The following is a 25,529-nucleotide window of genomic DNA, read 5'->3' as shown; positions in this document are numbered from 1 at the left end:
GGGAGGAAGAAACGTACAGCGTAGATGCCTAAAAGTTTGGACTTTGATGGAATTACAGGCAGAACGGGGGAGGGGTTAACACCTGTCGTTTGAAACTAACGCATCAGAACTAAATGGAGTTTACACAGATAAACAAGAAACCTGTGGGACAAATCCATGTGTCTTGGTCTCACAGAGGAGGCTTCATTTGTTCATCTGAGCGCTGAGTTGTGCATAAAGATGTCAGGCATGAAGTACAGCTCATGCAGAGTGATATTGTGGAGAGGGTTGTTCTCGGGGCCGTTCGCTGTCAGATTGATGCAGAGACCAATAGGCTGTGCGGCAAAGTGCTACGCTGTGAGTTCAACACAAACATTGACTCTGCTGCACCCTGTTGACCATCTCCACATGCGTTGGGGTATTACTTTCAAGTCAAGTCCAGTCAATTTGATTTGTATAGCACTTTTCATGCACACAGACAACTCAAAGTGCTTTACATAGAATTGAAAATCCATACAATTTGAATATTACTTTAATGTGAAGAGAGCAAGATTGTGTATGTGTTGGTGTATTGTTGTGTGTGCTCAAAGTGAGGCTGAGCGCTGTCCTGAGTTATTTGTGTGTGGGTGGCATCTGCAAAAAGGCTATGAACACGTATACATGCATGCAGGACTTACAAAAGCACCCATTGCATTACGTTCCCATGGTTATGCTTCCATTCCTACTACTCTATGCAGTACTTGTGACGGAAAGGCAGTTTTTATAAGCCTGTTTTGCTCTCCATTGTACTGGGGCCCCCATCAATTTGCATAGGGCCCATGACAAAGTTAGAAACGGCCCTGTTAATAGTATTTAACAAGTGCAAAACAACTCTGTACATTCTTTTTGCATAGACCAGATCAAATGTCTCCCGAAGAATTCCACAGACGAGTTGAGTTGTGTTCACCTGAGTGTTTCTCTCAGCTGCGGCTCTCGGCTCTGGTGCCTGGGTTTGCCGCTGTCTGCTGGGGCCCTGGTGCTCTGGTGCCTGGGTGTGCCGCTGTCTGCTGGGGCCCTGGTGCTCTGGTGCCTGGGTGTGCCGCTGTCTGCTGGGGCCCTGGTGCTCCGGCGCCTGGATTTGCCGCTGTCTGCTGGGGCCCTGGTGCTCTGGTGCCTGGGTTTGTTGCTGTACGTTGGGGTCCTGGTGCTGTCGACGGGCGCAGGCTGCATGTCCGGCAGCACTGGGACCTCACGTTGGCCAGGGAGCATCGTCCCAACCAGCGCAGCGTTTGACAGAAGCGAGAGGTGAGGCGGTCGCGCACACAAACTGATCCTGTGGATGAGACACACGTTTGGACAGTTAGGAGCTTCTCTGTACACACTGTAATGAACAGACTTGGAGTATTTCTTGTTCTACATATTTTTCTACTGTTCTACCAAAACTATAGGTGTAAAATTCTATATTTATCTTATTTATTTCAAAAATAAAACCTATAGTTTCCGAGCTAAACTTTAAAAAACTGTAAAACAGCTGCAGTACATCCAGAACGCTGCTGCTCGGGTCCTGACTAGAACCAGGAAGTACCATCACATTAGTCCTGTTCTCAGATCTCTGCACTGCCCCCTGTGGCTCAGAGAAGAGACTTTAAAGCAGCTCTGCTTGTGTACAAGTCTCTCCATGGCCTAGCACCAAAGTACATCTATGTTAGTGCCATATGAACCATCTCGGACTCTGAGGACCTCAGGGTCCGGCCTCCTGCTGGTGCCAGAGTCAGGACTAAACATGGACCGGCCTCCTGCTGGTGCCAGAGTCAAGACTAAACATGGACCGGCCTCCTGCTGGTGCCAGAGTCGGGACTAAACATGGACCGGCCTCCTGCTGGTGCCAGAGTCGGGACTAAACATGGACCGGCCTCCTGCTGGTGCCAGAGTCAGGACTAAACATGGACCGGCCTCCTGCTGGTGCCAGAGTCAGGACTAAACATGGACCGGCCTCCTGCTGGTGCCAGAGTCGGGACTAAACATGGACCGGCCTCCTGCTGGTGCCAGAGTCAGGACTAAACAGGGAGAATCTGTGTTTCAGTTTTATGCAGCTAAAATCTGGAACAGTCTTCCTGAAGATGTGAGACATGTTCTACTCTGACAATGTTCAAAAACTACAGCAAATTTTCACAAAACATTCAACCTGGCAATGAGGCTTGTGTCAGTTGTGACGTAGTAAACCAGCTTGACCTCAAGACAGGTTGCTTTATCCTCATGTTGTATCTCAGACAACATTATTAAAGCTGTATTATTCAACTTTTCTCTTGTAAAGGAGTACATTTAGTTTAAAGCTGTAAATTGTGACAAAACCAAACCACTGCATGCTGTCCGCATCGAATTTCGACCAATCACAAACCGCATGCTTCGGTTTCTGACATTTTGGGATAAGAACTGGATGGATGGTTATGCGTTGGTAGTTGGACAGATTTAAACCAGTATCACATATGGCCAGTTTAAACCAACTCATCTAACTAGAGAATCCCAGCCTCCAGCTACAATCTGCCTCCTTCATTATTGCCATTGGGAGCTGCACTTTTCAGGAGACCACGCATGGCCCACTCTTTCCTGCTGCTGGAATGTGAGTTCAGGTGAGTCTCTTAGAGATGATGGTTTTACCAGGAGGAAAAACAATGGAAAGATAAAGAGAGTTTATACAAGGTAAAGCCATTCACAGTGACTCAAAAAGAATGAAAGAAAAATATGGTCAGTACAGTTCTCAAATCTTTTGAACAGTTTTAGTGCAAACAATACTGAAAAAAATGATGATCTCAGTAGATTATTCCAATGATGTCATAAATGTGCTAAACATGTAAATATTTCATTTGAGGTTCCAGTATCGTTCCAGGCGGATCGGTGCAGCGGCTGCAGTGATGCAGTCGCTGCATCGGACCGTTGTGGTGAAGAGGGAGCTGAGCCGAAAGGCAAAGCTCTCTATTTACCGGTCGGTCTACGTTCCTGACCTCACCTATGGTCATGAGCTTTGGGTAGTGACCGAAAGAACAAGATAGCGGATACAAGCGGTCGAAATGAGTTTCCCCCTTAGAGATAAGGTGAGGAGCTCGGCCACACGGGGGGAGCTCGGAGTAGAGCCGCTGCTCCTCCACGTCGAGAGGAGCCAGCTGAGGTGGCTCGGGCATCTGTTCCGGATGCCTCCTGGGCGCCTCCCTCGGGAGGTGTTTCAGGCATGTCCCACTGGGAAGAGGCCCTGGGGAAGACCCAGGACACGCTGGGGAGACTATGTCTCTCGGCTGGCCTGGGAACGCCTCGGGATCCCCCCGGAGGAGTTGGAGGAAGTGTCTGGGGAGAAGGAAGTCTGGGAGTCCCTGCTCAGACTGCTGCCCCCGCGACCCGGCCCCGGATAAAGCGGCAGAAGATGGATGGATGGATGTTCCAGTATCGCAAACAATCTAAATGGATTATTTCAGAAATGTCTCTTTGCCATTGTTTGGCAAACAAGTCTTTTTGCTGCATTAAAACTAAACAAACTAATATAAAAGCTCTTCTGGCAGAGAGGCTTTATTTGACAGGACCATCTTAGCATGAAATGAGGAGAGAGAGGGGTAGAGACATTCGGCAAATTGGGCATGGCCCAGACGTGACCCCACAATGCAGAGTTGTAACTAGTAAAGCACGATAATGGAATTCTCAAACAATATTGATAATCGACATGTTTGACACAATAACCGATAAACTAGTAACGACTCGGGATGACGTCCCGATCAGGTTTTATTGGCCCTGAGCCGATTCTGAGCCATCTGATTTTGAGTATCTGCCGATACCGAGTCCCCATCCGATACTTTTGTAACACATTTTGTCCTCAGTTTTTATCTAATTTTTTAACACTTTAACAGTGCACCGTTCTTTGAGGAAGCTTGAATAAGAAATAATAGTGCAAAATTTGAATTAAATAAAAAAAGCAGCTCAACTTAAAATACCCTGCAGACACAAATAAGCAAAGTGCGTGTTAAATGAAAGTGCAACAGTGTCATAAAGTAAGGCCATAATGTGCTTTTCAGAACTGCACTCTTAATTCTCCATCCATCCATTTCCTACCGCTTGTTCCCTTTCGGGGTCGCGGGTGACTGGAGCCTATCCCAGTGACTTTGGGCCTTAGGCGGGGTACAGCCTGGACAGTGGCCAACTCGTCGCAGGGCCAACATAGAGACATAGACATTACAGACAGTTCACTCTCACATTCATTCACTAGGGCCAATTTAGAGTCACCAATTTTGCCTTTGGACGGTGGGAGGAAGCCGGAGAACCCGGAGAGAACCCACGGTAACACGGGGAGAACATGCAGACTCCACCCAGAGAGATCATGTGATGTTGGTCTGGTCCGGGAATCAAACCCATAATCTCCTTCTTGGGAGGCAAGAGCGCTAACTGCCTTGAAAAACGTTTGTTATATAGTCCTAAAAGTGACTAAACCTGGCTACATGAACTCAGATACATTATTTTAGATTACATATATACATATATATTACATATTTGAAATAACAGAGATGGGTTCTCTAGCTTGCTCATGAACTCAATATTGAGTTCTACACATTTATGAATATGGAACGCCTCTCTGGAAAAGGCCATAACGAAAATCTGAAGCTGATTGGTCAAATTGCTGCAAAAGCAAAGCACGAGAAAAAAGGACCCCAGGAAAAGTGAAGCTGTTAAGCTCAGCTATATAAGCCATAAAACATGTCAATGCCCGATTTCGTTAGATCTAGGAAGCTAAGCAGGGATGGCCTGGTCAGCACTTGGATGGTTCACCTGCAGCCTCGTGCGGCTCGTCCCCATGAGAGCAGCAGTTTCCGCGTGTCCAAGCGGATTGATTTATCATAATATAGTTCCGTCAGTGTACGGGACAAAATTAAGACGGAGAAAGACTGTTCGGGCTGTCTATCTACGGGAGACAAGAGATGATGTGATCCGTCGCGCTAATAAACAAACGCACATGTGTGTTGTATCAGTCCACATGGGGGAGTGGCATGTGCACGGGGGAGTGGCATGTGCACGGGGGAGTGGCATGTGCACTTCCGCCTGCGTTCTCAAATCGCCGAAAAATCGTCCATTAATTCTTTAAGTCTTAGTCAAAGGATTGAATTATAAAAAGGAGGGTTTTGCCCAGATTTTTCAATCTGTTCCAGACCTTAGACATGTCAGAGTGACAGAAGCAGAACACGCCCTTTTGTCTCAGTGAGAATCTCACGTCTTCTGTGATTGGCGGGTTTGTTTTGTTTCCTTCTTCCGGGCAGTGCGTAGCACGTCACTAGAGCCAAATCTCTTGGCTCTAGTGACGGGGCATGACGCGGCAACCTTTCTGCACCAGCCCCGCTCCCTGCGCTGGCCACGGCGCGCCATGCTCCACACCGTGATCCCCGCACGGCGCCGCGTGCCGTGATCCCCCGCACGCATCCACCTTGCTCCTTGTACGCACGAGAGTTTTTTAGCATTTCAAAACAATTACTGCCACAACGATGTATTGAAGCTTCAAAGCAACAAAAAGATGAAATGTAGGTTCCCCAGCTTCAACCCATTTTGAGATGATCCCTTACTGGCAAAGGAGAAATGTCATGTGGAGGAGGTGGAGAATCCTTGGGTAAAATCTGTGCTGACAACCTGGATGGGGCTAATCAAAACAAACTAAACTTTGATAAGAACTTTGCGTGTTCAAATCTTAAACTTAGTTTGAAATATCTGATCAATCCTGGTGAACTGCCAGTCACATGTCTGCTCGGCCAAACAAGTCCAACACACTCCCATCACCCATCACGGGCACATGTCCAGCGCCAGGACAAAAATTCTGACACGAGCTCAAAGAACCTAAGGAAATGGATCCAAAAGCACTGATGGCCTTAGCTGCATGTGAAGGTCCAAATGATTCTGCTCTCTCACCCAATCTCATGCTACTGACACTGATTTCTCTTAAGACTGTTGAGTGGAATATATATATATATATATATATATATATATATATATATATATATATATATATATATATATATATGCCGCAGCTTATCAAACAGACTTTTGGACCTCAGTGTGTTGGAAATGTCAGCCAGCCTTCCAGACACTCTGATTGATATCACTCTGATAAACACAAATGCCACTCTTTCAACAACAATTACAGTTCTTGGAAACTGTGTGGACTGTTTGAACCCGAGCCTCTGCACTTTCATGAAAACTGACTTACTTATAGATCTTGTATGACCATGCTATGTTCATGGAATAAAACCAGATAACAGCTTCTGTGCACGTCTGCAGTACATCACCAGAAACAGAGACACGCCGAGTAAGTATTTCCCAGAGATGGAAAGTAACTAAGTAACGACAAAAATTAAAGTACTGCACAAGTAAACTATGTTGGTACCTGTACAACGGCCACTGTGGAGCAATCTGGAGCAGGAAGCGTTTGACACACTAGGATAAGATGTCGGTGGAAGCCCTGTCCGGGGCACACGTCGTCTTCTATATTTTAAGCTTCAAAACCCTGTGTGTTTTAATACAATCTTCAGGAAGTGAATCGCTGTGAAACACAGACACACATGGAGCGTGGACATGCGATACATGGCTGTCTGCAGTTTAAAACCTGCCGCATTGAAATTAAACTTTCTTCTTGGGCTGACCTGTCCCACGAGTCAAAAGAAAACCCTGCATCACTATCGTGGAACATACTTCTGTTTTAATATCACATGTTACAACGTAACACTCACTCGATAAGTACGAGCTCAGGAGCAGAACCAGATGTGAAGACACAGGTAAATCAGCTCACACAAAGCAAGGACAGAGGGGACAGAGCGGACAGAGAGGACAGTAGGAACAGCTGTGATGTGTTTTCTGTTTGTTAAACTTCAAAATGCTGTGTGTTTGATTACAATCCAACTCATATTTCAATGAGAAATTAGTCTAATTAGTCCCGAAGCGTAGCGGACCTCAAGTGCACCGCGAGAACCCAAAAGACGCATCACTACCGCTTTTATTTATGTGTAAATATCTCATGTTACAATGTGGGCATCTGCGGTTTATAGGCATGTGTACAATTTATTTTTTCTTTATTTTGTTGGCGCGGCTTTTCTTCAGGAGCGCACTATGATCCGAAAAGTACGGTATACTTTTCCTTCACTTCATGTGAGAGCAGCAATCAGAACATCATTCTCCACTACAGCCTTGAATGTACCTGTATTTGATCTTTTATCTTTTGGGTCCTGCTCAAAGAACTGAGCATGTTTTATTGACCTTTATTTAAACAGAAAAGTCCCACTGACATGTAGCATCTCTTTTTCCAGGGAGTCCCGGCCCCAGAAGGGAGGAGCCTATTCTACATGATTATAGTGGTAGGGGAAATCTACGCAGACACAGGGAGAACTATCTTAGTACGTAGTACTATATATATTGTACATTTATGAATGCATTTAGACCAGGGGTGGGCAATTATTTTCCTCCGAGGGCCATATTCGAATCCAGGCAAGTAGTGGAGGGCCGGCCCGCCATCATTGGTGTGAAAAAAAATAAATCCCAAAAATTAAATATCAACTAAAATCTGCGTTTCAGTTTTATGCAGCTAAACAACTCTGGAACATTCTTCCTGAAGATGTGAAACAATGTTCAAATCTAAGCTTAAAACAGTTTTGTTTAGCTGTGTTTGTGACTGAAAAGATTTTCTTTGTCGTCTTCTCTTTTATGTCTTAAACTGTTTTATGAAACCTGTCACGTCTTTGTGATTTTAATGCATTTTTTTCCTTGTGTGAAGAACTTTCAATTGCCTTGACTACGAATTGTGCTCTAAAAATAAACTTACCTTACCTTGTCTTACTGTTAAAGGTGCTGTAGAAAAATACACAACAAAATGAGTTTGTAGTGGTACAGCCTCTTTAAGATGGTGGAGTCAGTGAATGCTTTGTGCTTGCATGACGAAAGGCTTAGCAGTTGTAATGATCAAAAAAATGAAAATGAGATTTGAATGATCTTGTTATCTTTATTATTTTTCACTGTCTTATCTTCTTTATTTTTAGTCCATAATGTAAAAAGTTTAAAAGGTTTCCCCCATGATGTACTGACCTGAGGGGACGCTCTTGCACTCTTGCAGCTGACACTTCTGCGTGGTCACTGGCTGCTGCTCTTGGCTGCACTGCGATGGCTCCAGCTCTTGCTCCTCTTTAGTGTCCACACATTGGATCAGGCGATGCTGCACTCCTCCACCACACGACGCAGAGCACTGTCAGAACCACAGGGTCCAAACATTTATGCAATTCAACCTCTACTTCAGACTCAAAATGACCGATGTAAAACATTAAAAGACAAAGACAAACAAACAAGAAGTACTAGGCACTTCCTCTGGTGCCCACAGCGATGTATCTGACACTGCTCTGTCCAAGCATTAATAAAACATTGATTCAATTCAATTCAAATCATTGTAGAAACAGTTTCAGTTGTAGTCATCTGGACTCTGGCTTTTTTGGTTTCAGCAGACACTAAACCTCTTTGTTTTCTATCAAATTAGCCTCTTTGTTTACTATCAGTCCTTTAATGGGCTATCAGCCTCCTATTGTAACCTGGCTCACACTCTCGTCACTGAGTAACTGCTTAGTATCCAAATGCCCATGGCGTCTAAATCTCCAGGATTCAAATTTCCATTATAAACAACCGAAAGGTTGAATCTTAAACCACCGTTTCTATTTAAGGATGTTTTTTTTTAACAAAGATTGCCTCTTTAACTCCATTTCTCCTGCTTAGAATCTCACTTTCTTCGATAGAGTGGTTAGTGGCTTTAAGATGAAGATGCACGGCACTCTGCGGTCCTGAATTTGCATGTCTTCTGTGCACAGAAGACTTGCAAATATCTTTGTTTCATTATTTCCTAAAAAAAAAAAAAGTTCAGATCACTGCAACTGAATCTTTTTCTACAATGGAACACTCCTGGACGAATGAGGGATTACACCGACATCAATTCAATTACATTTTTTTTTAACGCCCAAAATCACAACAGCAGTTTCCTCGAGGGGCAACCGTGAAAAACAGATTAAACAATGTTCATAGGGGTTTGGCAATGTCCCAGTATGCCATGTCCTTAGACAAATGTCCTATGTGCTTAGACCCTCCTTCTCGGCCAGGAAAAACTACTACCAAACCTCGTTGGGAAAAAGTAGAAAACTGGAGGAATTCCACAGTGAAGGAGAGATCTGACTCCCTCAGATGTCCCTCCTCATGTGACAGAGATATTTGGCCTTAATAAGTTCTACACAGACTAAAAAGCCGTTATCCGAATCGATGCATTGTTGGTCACATAAACATTGGACATTTTACAAATTGGCTGCTATAACGTTATTGGTTAAAATAGGCCAATTCACGAGGAACCCAGAGGGACGTTAAATCAATATGATATAACGTCCCAACGGCTTTCCAGATTCATTCATGTGAAGAACTCAATTCAGAGTCACAGATCAATCTGCTGTGAGTCAGGTCATTCAGATTTGGCTTTGTCAGTTTGTACTGCAATGTTATGCATTTGTATTGTGATTTTAATGATTGTAAAGCATTGGATTGTGTTGCTCGATTAACTGCTTTGAATACAAGTACTTTTTATGTACTTTTTAGTACTTTTTTTAGTACTTTTTATGAGCAAACACAATCAAATCAGTAGAATTTTATTACATTTGAAGAAATCTAATTTTAAAATAAATTATTGTATCAACAGTCCCTTCCTGCTCTTCTTCTGGGACTTTCATTTGAAGAAAAATAAACCTTGCAGAGTGCTGTACCTGACCCCAGGAGCCGGTGAGCCACTGCGCACAGGGTTGGCTATTGCAGATCTGGATGTGGTCAGGCTGAAGATCTGGGTCACACTGGTCCTCCTCTGGACAGGTAACGATCCTCTGCTGCAGTCCTCCACCACACACCTCCGAGCACTGCAACAGGAGGCCACATGTTTATATACGAGCACTGAAACAGGAGGCCACATGATTATATAGAAGCACTGGAACACTGGAGGCCACATGTTTATATACGAGCACTAGAACACAGGAGGCCACATGTTTGTATACGAGCACTGGAACACAGGAGGCCACATGTTTGTATACGAGCACTGGAACACAGGAGGCCACATGTTTATATACGAACACTAGAACACAGGAGGCCACATGTTTATATACAAGCACTGGAACACAGGAGGCCACATGTTTATTCACGAGCACTGGAACAGGAGGCCACATGTTTGTATACGAACACTGGAACACAGGAGGCCACATGTTTATATACGAACACTGGAACAGGAGGCCACATGTTTATATACAAGCACTGGAACACAGGAGGCCACATGTTTATATACGAGCACTGGAACAGGAGGCCACATGTTTATATACGAACACTGGAACAGGAGGCCACATGTTTATATACGAGCACTGGAACACAGGAGGCCACATGTTTATATACGAGCACTGGAACACAGGAGGCCACATGTTTATATACCAGCACTGGAGCAGAAGGCCACATGTTTATATACGAGCACTGGAACAGGAGGCCACATGTTTATATACGAGCACTGGAACAGGAGGCCACATGTTTATATACGAGCACTGGAACACAGGAGGCCACATGTTTATATACGAACACTAGAACACAGGAGGCCACATGTTTATATACAAGCACTGGAACACAGGAGGCCGCATGTTTATATACGAACACTGGAACACAGGAGGCCACATGTTTATATACCAGCACTGGAGCAGGAGGCCACATGTTTATATACGAGCACTGGAACAGGAGGCCACATGTTTATATACGAGCACTGCAACAGGAGGCCACATGTTTATATACGAGCACTGGAACAGGAGGCCACATGTTTATATACGAGCACTGGAACACAGGAGGCCACATGTTTATATACGAGCACTGGAACACAGGAGGCCACATGTTTATATACGAGCACTGGAACACAGGAGGCCACATGTTTATATACGAACACTAGAACACAGGAGGCCACATGTTTATATACGAGCACTGGAACACAGGAGGCCGCATGTTTATATACGAGCACTGGAACACAGGAGGCCACATGTTTATATACGAGCACTGGAACACAGGAGGCCACATGTTTATATACGATCACTAGAACATAGGAGGCCACATGTTTATATACGAGCACTAGAACACAGGAGGCCACATGTTTATATACGAACACTGGAACAGGAGGCCACATGTTTGTATACGAACACTGGAACACAGGAGGCCACATGTTTGTATATGAGCACTAGAACACAGGAGGCCACATGTTTGTATACGAGCACTAGAACACAGGAGGCCACATGTTTATATACGAGCACTGGAACAGGAGGCCACATGTTTATATACAAGCACTGGAACACTGGAGGCCACATGTTTATATACGACCACTGGAACACAGGAGGCCACATGTTTATATACGAACACTGGAACACAGGAGGCCACATGTTTATATACGAGCACTGGAACAAGAGGCCACATGTTTATATACGAGCACTAGAACACAGGAGGCCACATGTTTATATACAAGCACTGGAACACTGGAGGCCACATGTTTATATACGAACACTGGAACACTGGAGGCCACATGTTTATATACGAACACTGGAACACAGGAGGCCACATGTTTATATACGAGCACTGGAACAAGAGGCCACATGTTTATATACGAGCACTAGAACACAGGAGGCCACATGTTTATATACGAGCACTGGAACAGGAGGCCACATGTTTATATACGAGCACTGGAACAGAGGAGGCCACATGTTTGTATACAAGCACTGGAACACAGGAGGCCACGTTTATATACGAGCACTGGAACAGGAGGCCACATGTTTATATACGAGCACTGGAACACAGGAGGCCACATGTTTATACAGCTCTGGCCCAAGCCCAAGTACATTTGAGACCATTAACACTGCAATATGAACACTAAAACAACAACCTGTATCTGTAGAGGTCTAAACTAATGTAATAAAACTTAATGGAAACAGAATATTGATTATCTGCAATAAAACCCAAACTATGCCATCCTGTGTGTGCTGGTGCTGTGGAATGTGTCCATGCTCCTCACCGGGCCCCAGGAGGACGTGTACCAGTCCAGGCAGGGCAGGAGGAGACAGGGGCTCTGGGAGGGCGGCCTCGCAGACACGGCTCTGCAGTGGAAGGGTCGCAGGAGTCGGGCATCTCTCATATCGAAACACTGCACCTCACGCACTTTGACCCCGCCGTCACCACAGTTCCGGGAGCACTGGGATAAAACAAACCATTAAAAGAAATAATTACACACAGTAGGGAGAAATATTACATGGCTTCCATTTTGGTCCCTTTAAATTCCTTTCTAAATAATGTATGTAATGTATAATGTAGAGACAGTTAACAAAGGTGTTGGCATAAAGATAAGAATGTGTACAGCCTTTACTACATGTGTACTTTAAATCTAGAAAATATACATACATAAAAAGTTGCACCAAAAACACCAAATGCCAAGTAACTATTTGAAATGTTTCAAAGATACATTAAACAGACAAAAATTAACATAGTAGCATCTCAACTTTAAGCCTGAACTGACGGGCTTACCTTGCTCCAGGGGCCAAGCTTCCAGGAGGAGCAGGGCTGCAGGTAGCACCTCTGGGCAGGAGCGGGCCTCTTGGCTGGGTCACAGTCGGGCTCAGAGCCAGTGCTGCAGCTCAGGGACCTCCACACGGCCCCCAGGCCACAGCTGGTCGAGCACTGGACACACACACACACACACACACACAGACAGACACACAGACACACACACAGACAGACAGACAGACAGACACACACACACACACACACACACACACACACGATGACACATGATTATTCCAATGAATTGCCGCAGTCCTACTTTGAATTACTTTTGCTTGTTTTCCTTTCATAAGCCTGAACAATGCAAAATGTAGAATCTCTGTTGATTCAGGCTCTTGGTATAATGGCGGCGTGAAAAGAGACTAGCTGCTGCTGCTAGCTACAGTAAGCTAGCAGCCTATAAACACTTACCGCACTCCAGTTGCCAGTGACCCAGTGGGCGTTCGCTCTTGGTGCCTTGGACGGAGAGAATGGCAAAGAAATAGAAGTAGCAGGTGTTGAATATTCTGTCTGTTCTGTAGCTGCCGTCGTCGAGGGATACTGCTGCGAAATATCAGGATACGCTGGCCCCGTTGTCGTCGAGTCGCCATGTTCATAATCATCATCTGAATAAGTCGCATAGTTTCCAGTAGTGATCAAGTACGGCTGACTCGTAGCCGGTTTTCCGAGAGGTAGTTCCACTTTTCCAGTTAAAGTGACTGTTTGAGAAGAAGCACCAAGGTTCTCTGAGTTTTCTTCATAAGGGCTAGTTGCAGAGTTATCCAATAAAGATACATTTGGTGATAATGTGCTTTCTATTGTAACTTGTCGACTCAACTCAACTAGAGTCGAGGATTGAGAAAAACTGAATGTAGTTTTAGTTCCTTGCACACTGTTTGTGGTCCTTGTTGTGGCCGTCGTTTCTGGTTGAGATGTCACGTGTTTCCCTGGCGTTGTTGCAATGTCCTCAACCTCCAAGCCGTGTTTAGCTGAATCGTGTAGATGCTCCTGAGTAGGCTTCGTAGCGCTTACGTTTTCCCCTTTTCGAGCTTGAGGATTCTTTTTTGTGGACGACGGAGGAGAGTGGGTGGTGCTAAATGGGAGGAGAAAATCTTCGGCAAGAATATCCTCTGTGTCCTCTGCCGTTTTCTTAATGGGATTCTTTGTGGAGAAGATGTTGTCGGCTTTGGTTTTGTCCTCGTCCAAGTGCTGCCGTTCAACGTTATTTGGAGCGGAGCTAGCTTTTGTAGGTGTTTGAGTCGATGCAGCAGAAGTAGGATTTGTCAACTTTGGAGGCAACTCTTCATTCCCTGAGTATATTCCGTCACCCTCAAAGTCGTCGGACAGGTCTTCGTGAAAGTTGATGAAGTTGTAATCGTAGTAAAAATCATCTACTTTGACAGTTTTTTCCTGAGAAATCTCTGTGTTTTCGATGTTGTTGTGGTAGTGGAAGTCTCCCTCGATGATGTCGTTCACATCCTGGTGGGTTTTGGGCTGGGCCTTTGTTGTGGCAAACTTTGGGGATAGTTTTACTTCTGGGATGGAGTTGATTTCGTTGTGCACTTCTTTGCTGGACCAGCCACTTCCGGACCAGTCGAAGTTGTCCTGTGGCGGGGGGCAGTCCTGGGGGTGACAGGTGCTCAGGGCTGGGGGTCTCTTCTGGGGGTCACAGTCGGCGCCGGTGTTTCTGGAGCAGCTAATGATTCTCCTGCGTGTGCCACTGCCACAGCTCACAGAACACTGCAGACGACACAGTAACAGTCAGAATTAGGGTATAGTATGCATATATATGTATATCTACCCATCAAGACAAAAATGTATGAAGGAACAATAATAGTTTTTTTAATACATTTTATGTGTCAGATTTGCTGTGGTATGATATTGGGACTTCGTCCCACAGTTCAGTTTTGGACATTGAATCCCTCTGAACTTTGAATCCAATGTAAGTAATTTTAAGACTAATTTTAAGATATGGAATATAAATTCCTCATTTGATCAAAATGTGTCATTTGTTTGTAGAATAAAAGTACTTTTGGATTGTATTTTTGACCTAAACAATACCTGTCCCAAGGGTTGGAAAATACAAAATAAAACGTCTTTGCTTGTTTGGAACACACATCCACAGCTGTCATTACAGAGCAGCAGTGTGAGCTCTGCAGGAGCATCACTGCTCAGACACCAACCAAACTAAAGGATGGAAAGTAGAAGAGTATATTCATTCATTGTCATTTCCACACAGCTCCTATTTAGGTCAAATTTAGACATCACGCAAATATATATTTTGAAAGACATTTTGTACATTTTCTAAACCACGCAAAACTCAGTAAACTGCGCTAAACTCCGGTTAATCACGCTAAACTACTAACCTGGCTCACGTTAGATTGATCTTTGACTCTGAATTGAGTTCTTCACATGCATCAATCTGGGAAGTCTCTCAGTAACCCATCAGGACATCAAAAATACTTCACGCTGATTGGTCAGCGTCACAAGAGCGGGAGAAGCTGTTTTAATCCAGTGTTCACAGTCCTCGTTCTCATCCACAAATGCACAAAGCACCATTGTGTGCACGTTTTTGAAAAAATAGTCTGTATATCTCCTAAAATATGCCGAAGTACGATCATCGTTTGTTTTGTACGTTTGTTTTGACTTCGCCCAAACCACAATGCTGCTCTGTGATTGGTTCCAGTCCCACCTGTGACCCCTTAAAGGCCCTGAGATTGGCCCGTTTACCACTGATGCGGATTGCAAAAGATTCAGCGAGAGCCTATAAGATGGATTGATTAAAGAGTTTGTGAACTCAACACAAATTGCGAGCATTCATATTACTGACAAAGTTACTAAACTCCAGTAAACGCCTCAAAGCTGAGAAATACGACCTGTGACCCCACTGACCTGTGACCAGTTGTCGGAGCTCCAGGCCGAGGGGCAGGGCACGTGTGTGTTACAGGGGGAGGCAGACTCAGGTTTGGGCATGTGTTCACAGTCACTGGGCTGGAGGGCCTTCTGTTCATCTGCACCCAGCGCCCGGACACACCGCACAGCCCTGATGGAGAGCCCCAGGGGCCCGCAGCTGGACGAGCATCTCTGCCACTCCCCCACCCACCACCTAGGATTATAAATGTTTCAATTAAGTACTCAGCAGAGATTCAGAGGAATATTTAGAATGTCACACCGACGTAAACACAAGATTTAACAAGTGATTGTTTTTAAACAAAACTATAAGTAATAATTTTAGGAACAACAGAAAACCATCTATTTGATCACTTTTGCAAAATAATATGCTTAAATGGGCTGTTTGTTTTTTGTTTCAAAAAAGAATGTGTGCAAGAGTGAACACTGCTTTGGAAATCAAGACATTTCAACATCCAATCAAATGAAAATGGTTGGAGCAGAAGCGTTTAAACTCCTCTGAGCTCTGATTGGCCCTGCCCAATGGGAGGAGTTATGACTGAAACCAGTGTATTTATTTTCAGATTTTTTACATTATAGATGTAAGTCTTGCGTTTTACTTTTCTTACTTTTCACTGTATTTTCCCATTTTAATGTGAACATATCCATTGTTGAAGCCTGAAAATAATGTTTACGCCAACATTCTATGTTTCAGTAAATTACAAATATTGCTAAAAAAACTGCCTGTCTCAATGGCTAAGTTTCATGCCATATTGTAGAACATTCTAGAGCCATGTAGAAAAGCAGATAACGGGGCCTCCACCAGAAGAGTTTCCCCGTGGAAGGTCTGACTGAGCTTGATGAGATTGGGCTCAAACCTGGAACCTTATTATGTCTTTACTGCTGGAGCGCTGAAAGGTGTGAAAGTATGTGGAGTGTGGTTGCAGTGGAGCCAGAACTCACACGGCAGGACACGGGTCTTTGTCACAGCTGGTCTGGTTTGTGTCTGGGCGGCTCTGATGGTCACACAGGTGCTCCTCCACGATGCCTCTGCTCCTCTGGACACAGTGCACCATCTGCTTCTGTACGCCTGCAGCACACAGAGGGTTAACACCAGGGATGCCAATAACAACATGCCAATACTGGAACATTTTTTGGATCAGGTGTTAGCTCTGAATATCCTTATACTGTCCTGATTAACATATTTTACCAACTTCAACACAGTGAATATGGACCTGCCGTGGCCTCCGTCGTTTTAAAGTTCAGAACCTACAAAATGCACATATTTGTTTTAAATTACAACGGGTGCATGGTGGAATCAATAAGGAGAGTGGGTTTGATTCTCGAGCCAGACCAACATCACATGATCTCTCTGGGCGGAGTCTGCATGTCGTTTCCGTGGTGCTGTGGGTTCTCTCAAAGATGCATGTGTTAGGTCAATTAGAAACTGTAAATTGCCGAGAGCAAATGGCTGTCTGTGTGTTTATGAAGTGTCACTACATTACTGGGTCTGAAATTTTTTTATGTTTTGAAGCCTGGATTAAGAAAGGCCAAATGTCAGGGGCCCGCTTGTTCCAGAGTCTGGGGACAGCAACAGGGAACGCTCGGGGGACTTCCAGGAGAAGCTGACGTTGACCTTGGGGTTTCAAACAGACAGAAGCTCGGTCAGATAAGGAGGTGAGAGGCTATTAAGAGTTTTAAAAACAAAAAAGATGGCATGCAGCGCTAACCCGAGGACATGAACATAATTTACACTTCGTAATCCCAGTAATTATGGCATACCTCATTTTGAAGCTGAGGGCCTTTCTTTTTACACTAATATGAAAGATCATTCTGCGAGTTACAGCACTCACACAACAGTTTGGGACCATATTGATTGTTATAGGTGCTTGGTTTGATTGAATATCATATATTATAGGCCAGAGGTTATAAGTTAGCTGACATATGGCTGATAAGATCTGCCAATATTGTTGGGGCAAAATTCTGGGATGATTTTCCCCCAAAATATAGGATTTAAAATGACTACAAACTCAGTTACTTTGCAGTGCACTGCTCTATAAAAGTATAAAAGAAAAAAGTATAAACAACTGTTTTACTATTGAATCATATCTGAGAAGTGTAGTCACATTAAAATAAAGCTGATTTCAGTGGCGATGGTGTTGAAGCTGTTTGGAGATGGAACACTTAAGGATTGTGGACAGAAATGGGAGGTTTAAGATGGAGCAGCAGATGTTGGGATTGTTAAAGGTCCAGAACAGGTTTTTTTTAACTATACGAGTGTGACTGCAACAACATGAAGTCAACATGCTGGGTGAAATTGAATCTGTTTAAGATAAGAAAGCACTATAACACTACAGCACAACAGCACAACAGCATTACAGCACTACAGCACTACAGCACAACAGCACTACAGCACTACAGCACAACAGCACTACAGCACTACAGCACAACAGCACTACAGCACAACAGCACTACAGCACAACAGCACTACAGCACAACAGCACAACAGTATTACAGCACTACAGCACTACAGCACAACAGCACTACAGCACTACAGCACAACAGCACTACAGCACAACAGCACAACAGCACTACAGCACTACAGCACAACAGCACAACAGCACTACAACACTACAGCACAACAGCACAACAGCAATACAACACTACAGCACAACAGCACTACAGCACTACAGCACTACAGCACTACAGCACAACAGCACTACAGCACAACAGCACAACAGCACTACAGCACTACAGCACAACAGCACAACAGCACTACAACACTACAGCACAACAGCACAACAGCACTACAACACTACAGCACAACAGCACAACAGCACAACAGCACAACAGCACTACAACACTACAGCACAACAGCACAACAGCACAACAGCAATACAACACTACAGCACAACAGCACTAGAGTACTATAACACAACAGCACTACAGCACTACAGCACAACATCACTACAGCACAACAGCACTACAGCACTACAGCACAACATCACTACAGCACAACAGCACTACAGCACTACAGCACAACAGCACTACAGCACAACAGCACTACAGCACTACAGCACAACAGCACACTACAGCACAACAGCACAACAGCACAACAGCATAACAGCATAACAGCACAACAGCACAACAGCACTACAACACTACAGCACAACAGCATTACAGCACTACAGCACTACAGCACAACAGCACTACAGCACTACAGCACAACAGCACTACATCACTACAGCACAACAGCACTAGAGTACTATAACACAACAGCACTACAGCACAACAGCACTACAGCACTACAGCACAACAGCACTACAGCACTACATCACTACAGCACAACAGCACAACAGCACTACAGCACTACAGCACAACAGCACTACAGCACAACAGCACAACAGCACTACAGCACTACAGCACTACAGCACAACAGCACTACAGCACTACAGCACAACAGCACAACAGCACTACAGCACTACAGCACAACAGCACAACAGCACTACAGCACTACAGCACAACAGCACTACAGCACAACAGCACAACAGCACTACAGCACTACAGCACTACAGCACTACAGCTCATATTTTTATTTATTTATAGGAGATCTTCTACTGAAAGTGTTTTTCAGACTTCCTATAAGTGATCTGTTCTTCTGTATCTACCTCTGTATCTACCTGCGTTGCACCAATGAAATTTCCCCATGTGGGACAATAAAGGAATATCTTTTCTTATCTTATAAATCAAGCTTGTAAAACAGCCTATTTCCATTTGCGCAACAAGAGCCAAAATCAGAAGAATCCTGCCTAAAAGTGATGCCGAAAAACTTATCCATGCATTTGTAACGACTAGATTAGACTACTGTAACTCCCTGCTTGCAGCGTGTCCTAAAAGCTCCATAAAAAGCTTTCAACTGGTTCAAAATGCAGCAGCAAGATTACTAACAGGAACAAAAAGAAGAGAGCACATTACGCCGGTGCTGGAGTCTCTTCACTGGCTCCCCGTCCAGTTTAGAATCAAATTTAAAATTCCACTCTTGACCTACAAAGCCATAAATGACATGGCCCCATCCTACCTCAAAGATGCTATAGAACCATATCATCCAAACAGAGCTCTTCGCTCTCAGAATGCTGGCCTTCTGGTGGTCCCAAGAGTCTCTAAAAGTACTGTAGGAGGTAGAGCGTTTAGCTACCAAGCTCCTGTGTTATGGAATCAGCTCCCGACCCATGTTAAATATGCTGACACAGTCTCTTCATTTAAGTCCAGGCTTAAAACGTTCCTCTTCGAAATCGCTTATGGTCAGACTAGTTAGGAACAGAAACATAAACCCACAGCTTTAGCTATGCTGCCCTAGGAGTAACTATGCTGGGGGAAGTATGACAGCTTGAGCACTATCCTCTTCTTTTGACTACTTATGCTATCAAACAATATTTATTTTTTAATTCCACTTGCAAACTGTTCACCGCCTTCTTTTTCTTTCTCTCACTCCTGAGGACCTGTGGACCCAGATGTCCCTCTCCTGGTGAAGTGGTCCCTGCCCTGTGTGGACGGTCCCTCATCTGCCTGAGGAGTGGCTCCAGCTCGACTCTGATGGTCCCTCATCTGCCTGAAGGGTGGGTCCAGCTCGACTCTGATGGTCCCTCATCTGCCTGAAGAGTGGGTCCAGCTCGACTCAGATGGTCCCTCATCTACCTGAAGAGTGGCTCCAGCTCGACTCTGATGGTCCCTCATCTGCCTGAAGAGTGGGTCCAGTTCGCCTCAGTCGGTCCCTCATCTGCCTGAAGAGTGGGTCCAGCTCCAGTCTCCCTCACGTCCGTCTGTGAGAGTCGGATCTCTCCTTCACTGGAACTCCTCCAGGTTTCTACGCTTTTTTTCCCAAAGAGGTTTTTTTTGTAGTTTTTCCTGGCCGAGAAGGAGAGTCTAAGGACAGAGGACTCTGGGACATCGTCCCTCGCCACCACAGACATTGTCTGACTCCATCGCCACCACAGACATTGTCTGACTTCATCGCCACCACAGACACTGTTGATTCATTTCTCCCTGTGGCCCTCAGAGGCAACTGTTGTTGTGATTTTGGGCCTTACAAAAATAAATTGATTTGATTTGATTTGATACAGCACTACAGCACTACAACACTACAGCACTAGAGTACTATAACACAACAGCACTACAGCACAACAGCACTACAGCACTACAGCACTACAGCACTACAGCACAACAGCACTACAGCACTACAGCACAACAGCACTACAGCACAACAGCACAACAGCACTACAGCACTACAGCACTACAGCACAACAGCAATACAGCACTACAGCACTACAGCACTACAGCACTACAGCACAACAGCACTACAGCACTACAGCACTACAGCACAACAGCACAACAGCACTACAGCACTACAGCACCACAGCACAACAGCACAACAGCACAACAGCACTACAGCACTACAGCACTACAGCACTACATCACTACAGCACTACAGCACTACAGCACTACAGCACAACAGCACAACAGCACTACAGCACTACAGCACAACAGCACTACAGCACTACAGCACTACAGCACTAAAGCACTACATCTCACTACAGTACAACAGCACTACAGCACTACAGCACAACAGCACTACAGCACTACAGCACTACAGCACTACAGCACAACAGCACTACAGCACTACAGCACTACAGCACAACAGCACTACAGCACTAAAGCATTACATCTCACTACAGTACAACAGCACTACAGCACTACAGCACTACAGCACAACAGCACTACAGCACTACAGCACAACAGCACTACAGCACTACAGCACTACAGCACTACAGCACTACAGCACTACAGCACAACAGCACTACAGCACTACAGCACTAAAGCACTACATCTCACTACAGTACAACAGCACTACAGCACTACAGCACAACAGCACTACAGCACTACAGCACTACAGCACTACATCACTACAGCACTACAGCACTACAGTACAACAGCACTACAGCACAACAGCACTACAGCACAACAGCACAACAGCACAACAGCACTACAACACTACAGCACAACAGCACTACAACACAACAGCACTACAACACTACAGCACAACAGCATAACAGCACAACAGCACTACATCACTACAGCACTACAGCACTACAGCACTACAACACTACAGCACAACAGCACAACAGCACTACAACACAACAGCACTACAACACTACAGCACAACAGCATAACAGCACAACAGCACTACAGCACAACAGCACTACAGCACTACAGCACAACAGCACAACAGCACAACAGCACTACAACACAACAGCACTACAACACTACAGCACAACAGCACAACAGCATAACAGCACAACAGCACTACAACACAACAGCACTACAACACTACAGCACTACAGCACAACAGCACTACAGCACTACAGCACAACAGCACAACAGCATAACAGCACAACAGCACTACAACACAACAGCACTACAACACTACAACACTACAGCACAACAGCACTACAGCACTACAGCACAACAGCACCACATCACTACAGCATTCCAGCGCTCCAGGCCTACAGTAGAACAACACTACAGCATTCCAGCGCTCCAGGCCTACAGTAGAACAACACTACAGCATTCCAACGCTCCAGGCCTACAGTAGAACAACACTACAGCATTCCAGCGCTCCAGGCCTACAGTAGAACAACACTACAGCATTCCAGCGCTCCAGGCCTACAGTAGAACAACACTACAGCATTCCTGCACTCCAGGCCTACAGTAGAACAACACTACAGCATTCCTGCGCTCCAGGCCTACAGTAGAACAACACTACAGCATTCCTGCACTCCAGGCCTACAGTAGAACAACACTACAGCATTCCTGCGCTCCAGGCCTACAGTAGAACACCACTACAGCATTCCTGCACTCCAGGCCTACAGTAGAACAACACTACAGCATTCCTGCGCTCCAGGCCTACAGTAGAACACCACTACAGCATTCCAGCGCTCCAGGCCTACAGTAGAACAACACTACAGCATTCCTGCGCTCCAGGCCTACAGTAGAACAACACTACAGCGAGGGCTTCAGGATTGAGAGGAATCAAACTCTTGTAGCACAGAACATACTCCAGGGTTATCAATCTATCAATATATCTGTATTTATTCATCTATATATCAGTAAATGTATGTGTGAATAGGGTAAGTTGATCTGTTTGTCTCTGCAGGGTTGGATCAGCTGTGAGTCAGTGTGGGTTTGGCTACAAGCACTTGGGGCTGTACTTCCAGTACAATAAATTGGACTGGAAACATAAAATGTGCTAATTCACATATAAAAGTCCGCCACCACACCACTAATATTTCATTTTAGTTTCTTTATGTTTGATAGCTTTACTATTGAAAACTGGCCCACTACATGTGACAAAAATAGTTCTCCTTGGAGTTGAATGAAAGTAATTCTGATTCTAATTCAAGTGGATCAGGTTTGTTTTTAAGTATTGAAGCAGAAATGGAGAGGAGCCGTTGAGGTGGCTCGGGCATCTGTTCCGGATGAATACTGAATGTCTCGTGAGCAAATGTGTGCGGAGAGGGAAGTCTGAGCCTCCTGCGAAGACTTCTGCTCTCGCAACCCAGAGCAAAGTGGAAGATGGACGAAGAAGAAATATATTTAGATAAAAAACAGAAAACCTGTGAATAACTTTTCAACTAGTGGTCCCCACATTAAAAGCCTTAGTTCAATTCAATTCAATTTATTTTTGTAACGCCCAAAATCACAACAGTTGCCTCTGAGGGCCAAAGTGAAAAATTAATCAACAATGTCTGTGGTGGCGACGGACGATGTCCCAGAGTCCTCTGTCCTTAGACCCTCCTTCTCGGCCAGGAAAAACTACAAAAAACCTCCTTGGGAAAAAGTAGAAACCTGGAGGAGTTCCAGATGAAGGAGAGATCTGACTCTCACAGACGGACGCGAGGGAGACTGGAGCTGGAGCCACTCTTCAGGCAGATGAGGGACCATCAGAGTCGAGCTGGACCCACTCTTCAGGCAGATGAGGGACCATCAGAGTGGAGCTGGACCCACTCTTCAGGCAGATGAGGGACCATCAGAGTGGAGCTGGACCCACTCTTCAGGCAGATGAGGGACCATCAGAGTGGAGCTGGAGCCACTCTTCAGGCAGATGAGGGACCATCAGAGTGGAGCTGGACCCACTCTTCAGGCAGATGAGGGACCATCAGAGTCGAGCTGGACCCACTCTTCAGGCAGATGAGGGACCATCAGAGTCGAGCTGGACCCACTCTTCAGGCAGATGAGGGACCATCAGAGTCGAGCTGAACCCACTCTTCAGGCAGATGAGGGACCATCAGAGTCGAGCTGAACCCACTCTTCAGGCAGATGAGGGACCATCAGAGTGGAGCTGGACCCACTCTTCAGGCAGATGAGGGACCATCAGAGTGGAGCTCGACCCACTCTTCAGGCGGATGAGGGACCGTCAGAGTCGAGCTGGACCCACTCTTCAGGCAGATGAGGGACCATCAGACTGGAGCTGGACCCACTCTTCAGGCGGATGAGGGACCGTCAGAGTCGAGCTGGACCCACTCTTCAGGGTCCAGCTCTTCTCCACCACGTCTCCATGAATTCTTCACAGACGTGGTGAAACGTCGCTCGTTGCTGACGGATTTCGTATGATTTCTTGGTCTCATGGGAGTTAAGAAACTGCATTCTAACGCCTCGTGGCTGATGAGCTTCTCTTCTTTCCTAGCCCAGGCGGTCTGCTCTCTCTATAGTGATAGGGAGGATCGCAACTCCAGCTTGGGGTACAAGTTAAAGAAAGCCCTCAGTGCTGTCCCCTCGTCACCCTCTGGGACTCCCACCAGTCTAACACCACGGTTGTTTCTAGGACTTTCCAGACTCCAGATCCAGAATATTGGTCTTCAGAGCCTTGTTCTCTGCCAGCAGTCTCTCTGTATTGTCTGAAATATGTAGTTTGTGCCTGCCGTCTCCTCCTGCCTTGAGGCTCCTCACATCCATCCATCTTCTACCGCTTTTTCCGGGGCCGGGTCGCGGGGGCAGCAGTCTAAGCATGGACTCCCAGACTTCCTCCTCCCCAGAAACTTCTTCCAACTCCTCCGGGGGGATCCCGAGGCGTTCCCAGGCCAGCCGAGAGACATAGTCCCTCCAGCGTGTCCTGGGTCTTCCCCGGGGCCTCTTACCGGTGGGACATGCCCGAAACACCTCCCCAGGGAGACGCCCAGGAGGCTCCGGAACAGATGCCTGAGCCACCTCAGCTGGCTCCTCTCGACGTGGAGGAGCAGCGTCTCTACTCCGAGCTCCCTCCGTGTGACCGAGCTCCTCACCCTATCTCTATGGGAGCACCCAGCCACACGGCGGAGGAAACTCATTCCGACCGCTTGTATCCGCGATCTTGTTTTTTCGGTCATTACCCAAAGCTCATGACCATAGGTGAGGTCCGTAGACCGACCGGTAAATCGAGAGCTTTGCCTTTCGACTCAGCTCCTCCTTCACCACAACGGACCGATGCAGCGACTGCATCACTGCAGCCGCTGCACCGATCCGCCTGTCGATCTCACGCTCCATCCTTCCCTCACTCGTGAACAAGACCCCAAGATACTTGAACTCCTCCACTTGGGGCAAGGACTCCCCACCCACCTGGAGAGGGCAAGCCACCTTTTATTTTATTTCATACAGGGACCGGACAGCCCTGAGCAAAGGGCCCCGGACCCCGTACTCCCAGAGCACCCCCCAAAGGACACCCGAGGGACACGATCGAAAGCCTTCTCCAGATCCACAAAGCACATGTGGACTGGTTGGGAAAACTCCCAGGAACCCTTGAGCACCCGATGGAGGGTATAGAGCTGGTCCAGTGTTCTACGACCGGGACGAAAACCACTCTGCTCCTCCTGAATCCGAGGTTGGACTATCGGTTGGATTCTCCTTCCCAGTACTCTGGAAAAGACATTACCGGGAGGCTGAGGAGTGTGATTCCTCTGTAGTTGGAGCTTCTCACATCAGCTTCTAATTTTTCAAAACGGTCACCGCTTTCTGCACTCACCTCA

The 25,529-nt window shown here is 45.8% G+C and overlaps 1 protein-coding gene across 1 annotated transcript in view; it reads right to left on the bottom strand.

The window, feature by feature from the left end:
* Positions 1–839: 839 nt before the first annotated feature.
* The window catches only part of adamts7 (a disintegrin-like and metallopeptidase (reprolysin type) with thrombospondin type 1 motif, 7), a 111,178-nt gene continuing 86,488 nt past the window's right edge, over positions 840–25,529 (bottom strand). Inside the window, exons 17-24 of the mRNA XM_072464684.1 lie at positions 16,438–16,564; positions 15,478–15,691; positions 13,018–14,325; positions 12,571–12,723; positions 12,065–12,241; positions 9,753–9,899; positions 8,053–8,209; positions 840–1,291 (exon numbers count right to left, since the gene is read on the bottom strand). Of these exons, the coding sequence (XP_072320785.1) occupies positions 939–1,291; positions 8,053–8,209; positions 9,753–9,899; positions 12,065–12,241; positions 12,571–12,723; positions 13,018–14,325; positions 15,478–15,691; positions 16,438–16,564 (2,636 nt within the window). The 3' untranslated portion in view covers positions 840–938. The remainder of the gene's footprint in view (positions 1,292–8,052; positions 8,210–9,752; positions 9,900–12,064; positions 12,242–12,570; positions 12,724–13,017; positions 14,326–15,477; positions 15,692–16,437; positions 16,565–25,529) is intronic.

Source organism: Eucyclogobius newberryi, unplaced genomic scaffold (genome assembly GCF_026437365.1).
Source record: "Eucyclogobius newberryi isolate DKJ021-1_F unplaced genomic scaffold, fEucNew1.0.hap1 SCAF_5, whole genome shotgun sequence".
NCBI lineage: Eukaryota > Metazoa > Chordata > Actinopteri > Gobiiformes > Gobiidae > Eucyclogobius > Eucyclogobius newberryi.
The sequence above is the reverse complement of the archived record's forward strand: the minus strand, read 5'-3'. Positions and strand labels throughout refer to the sequence as shown.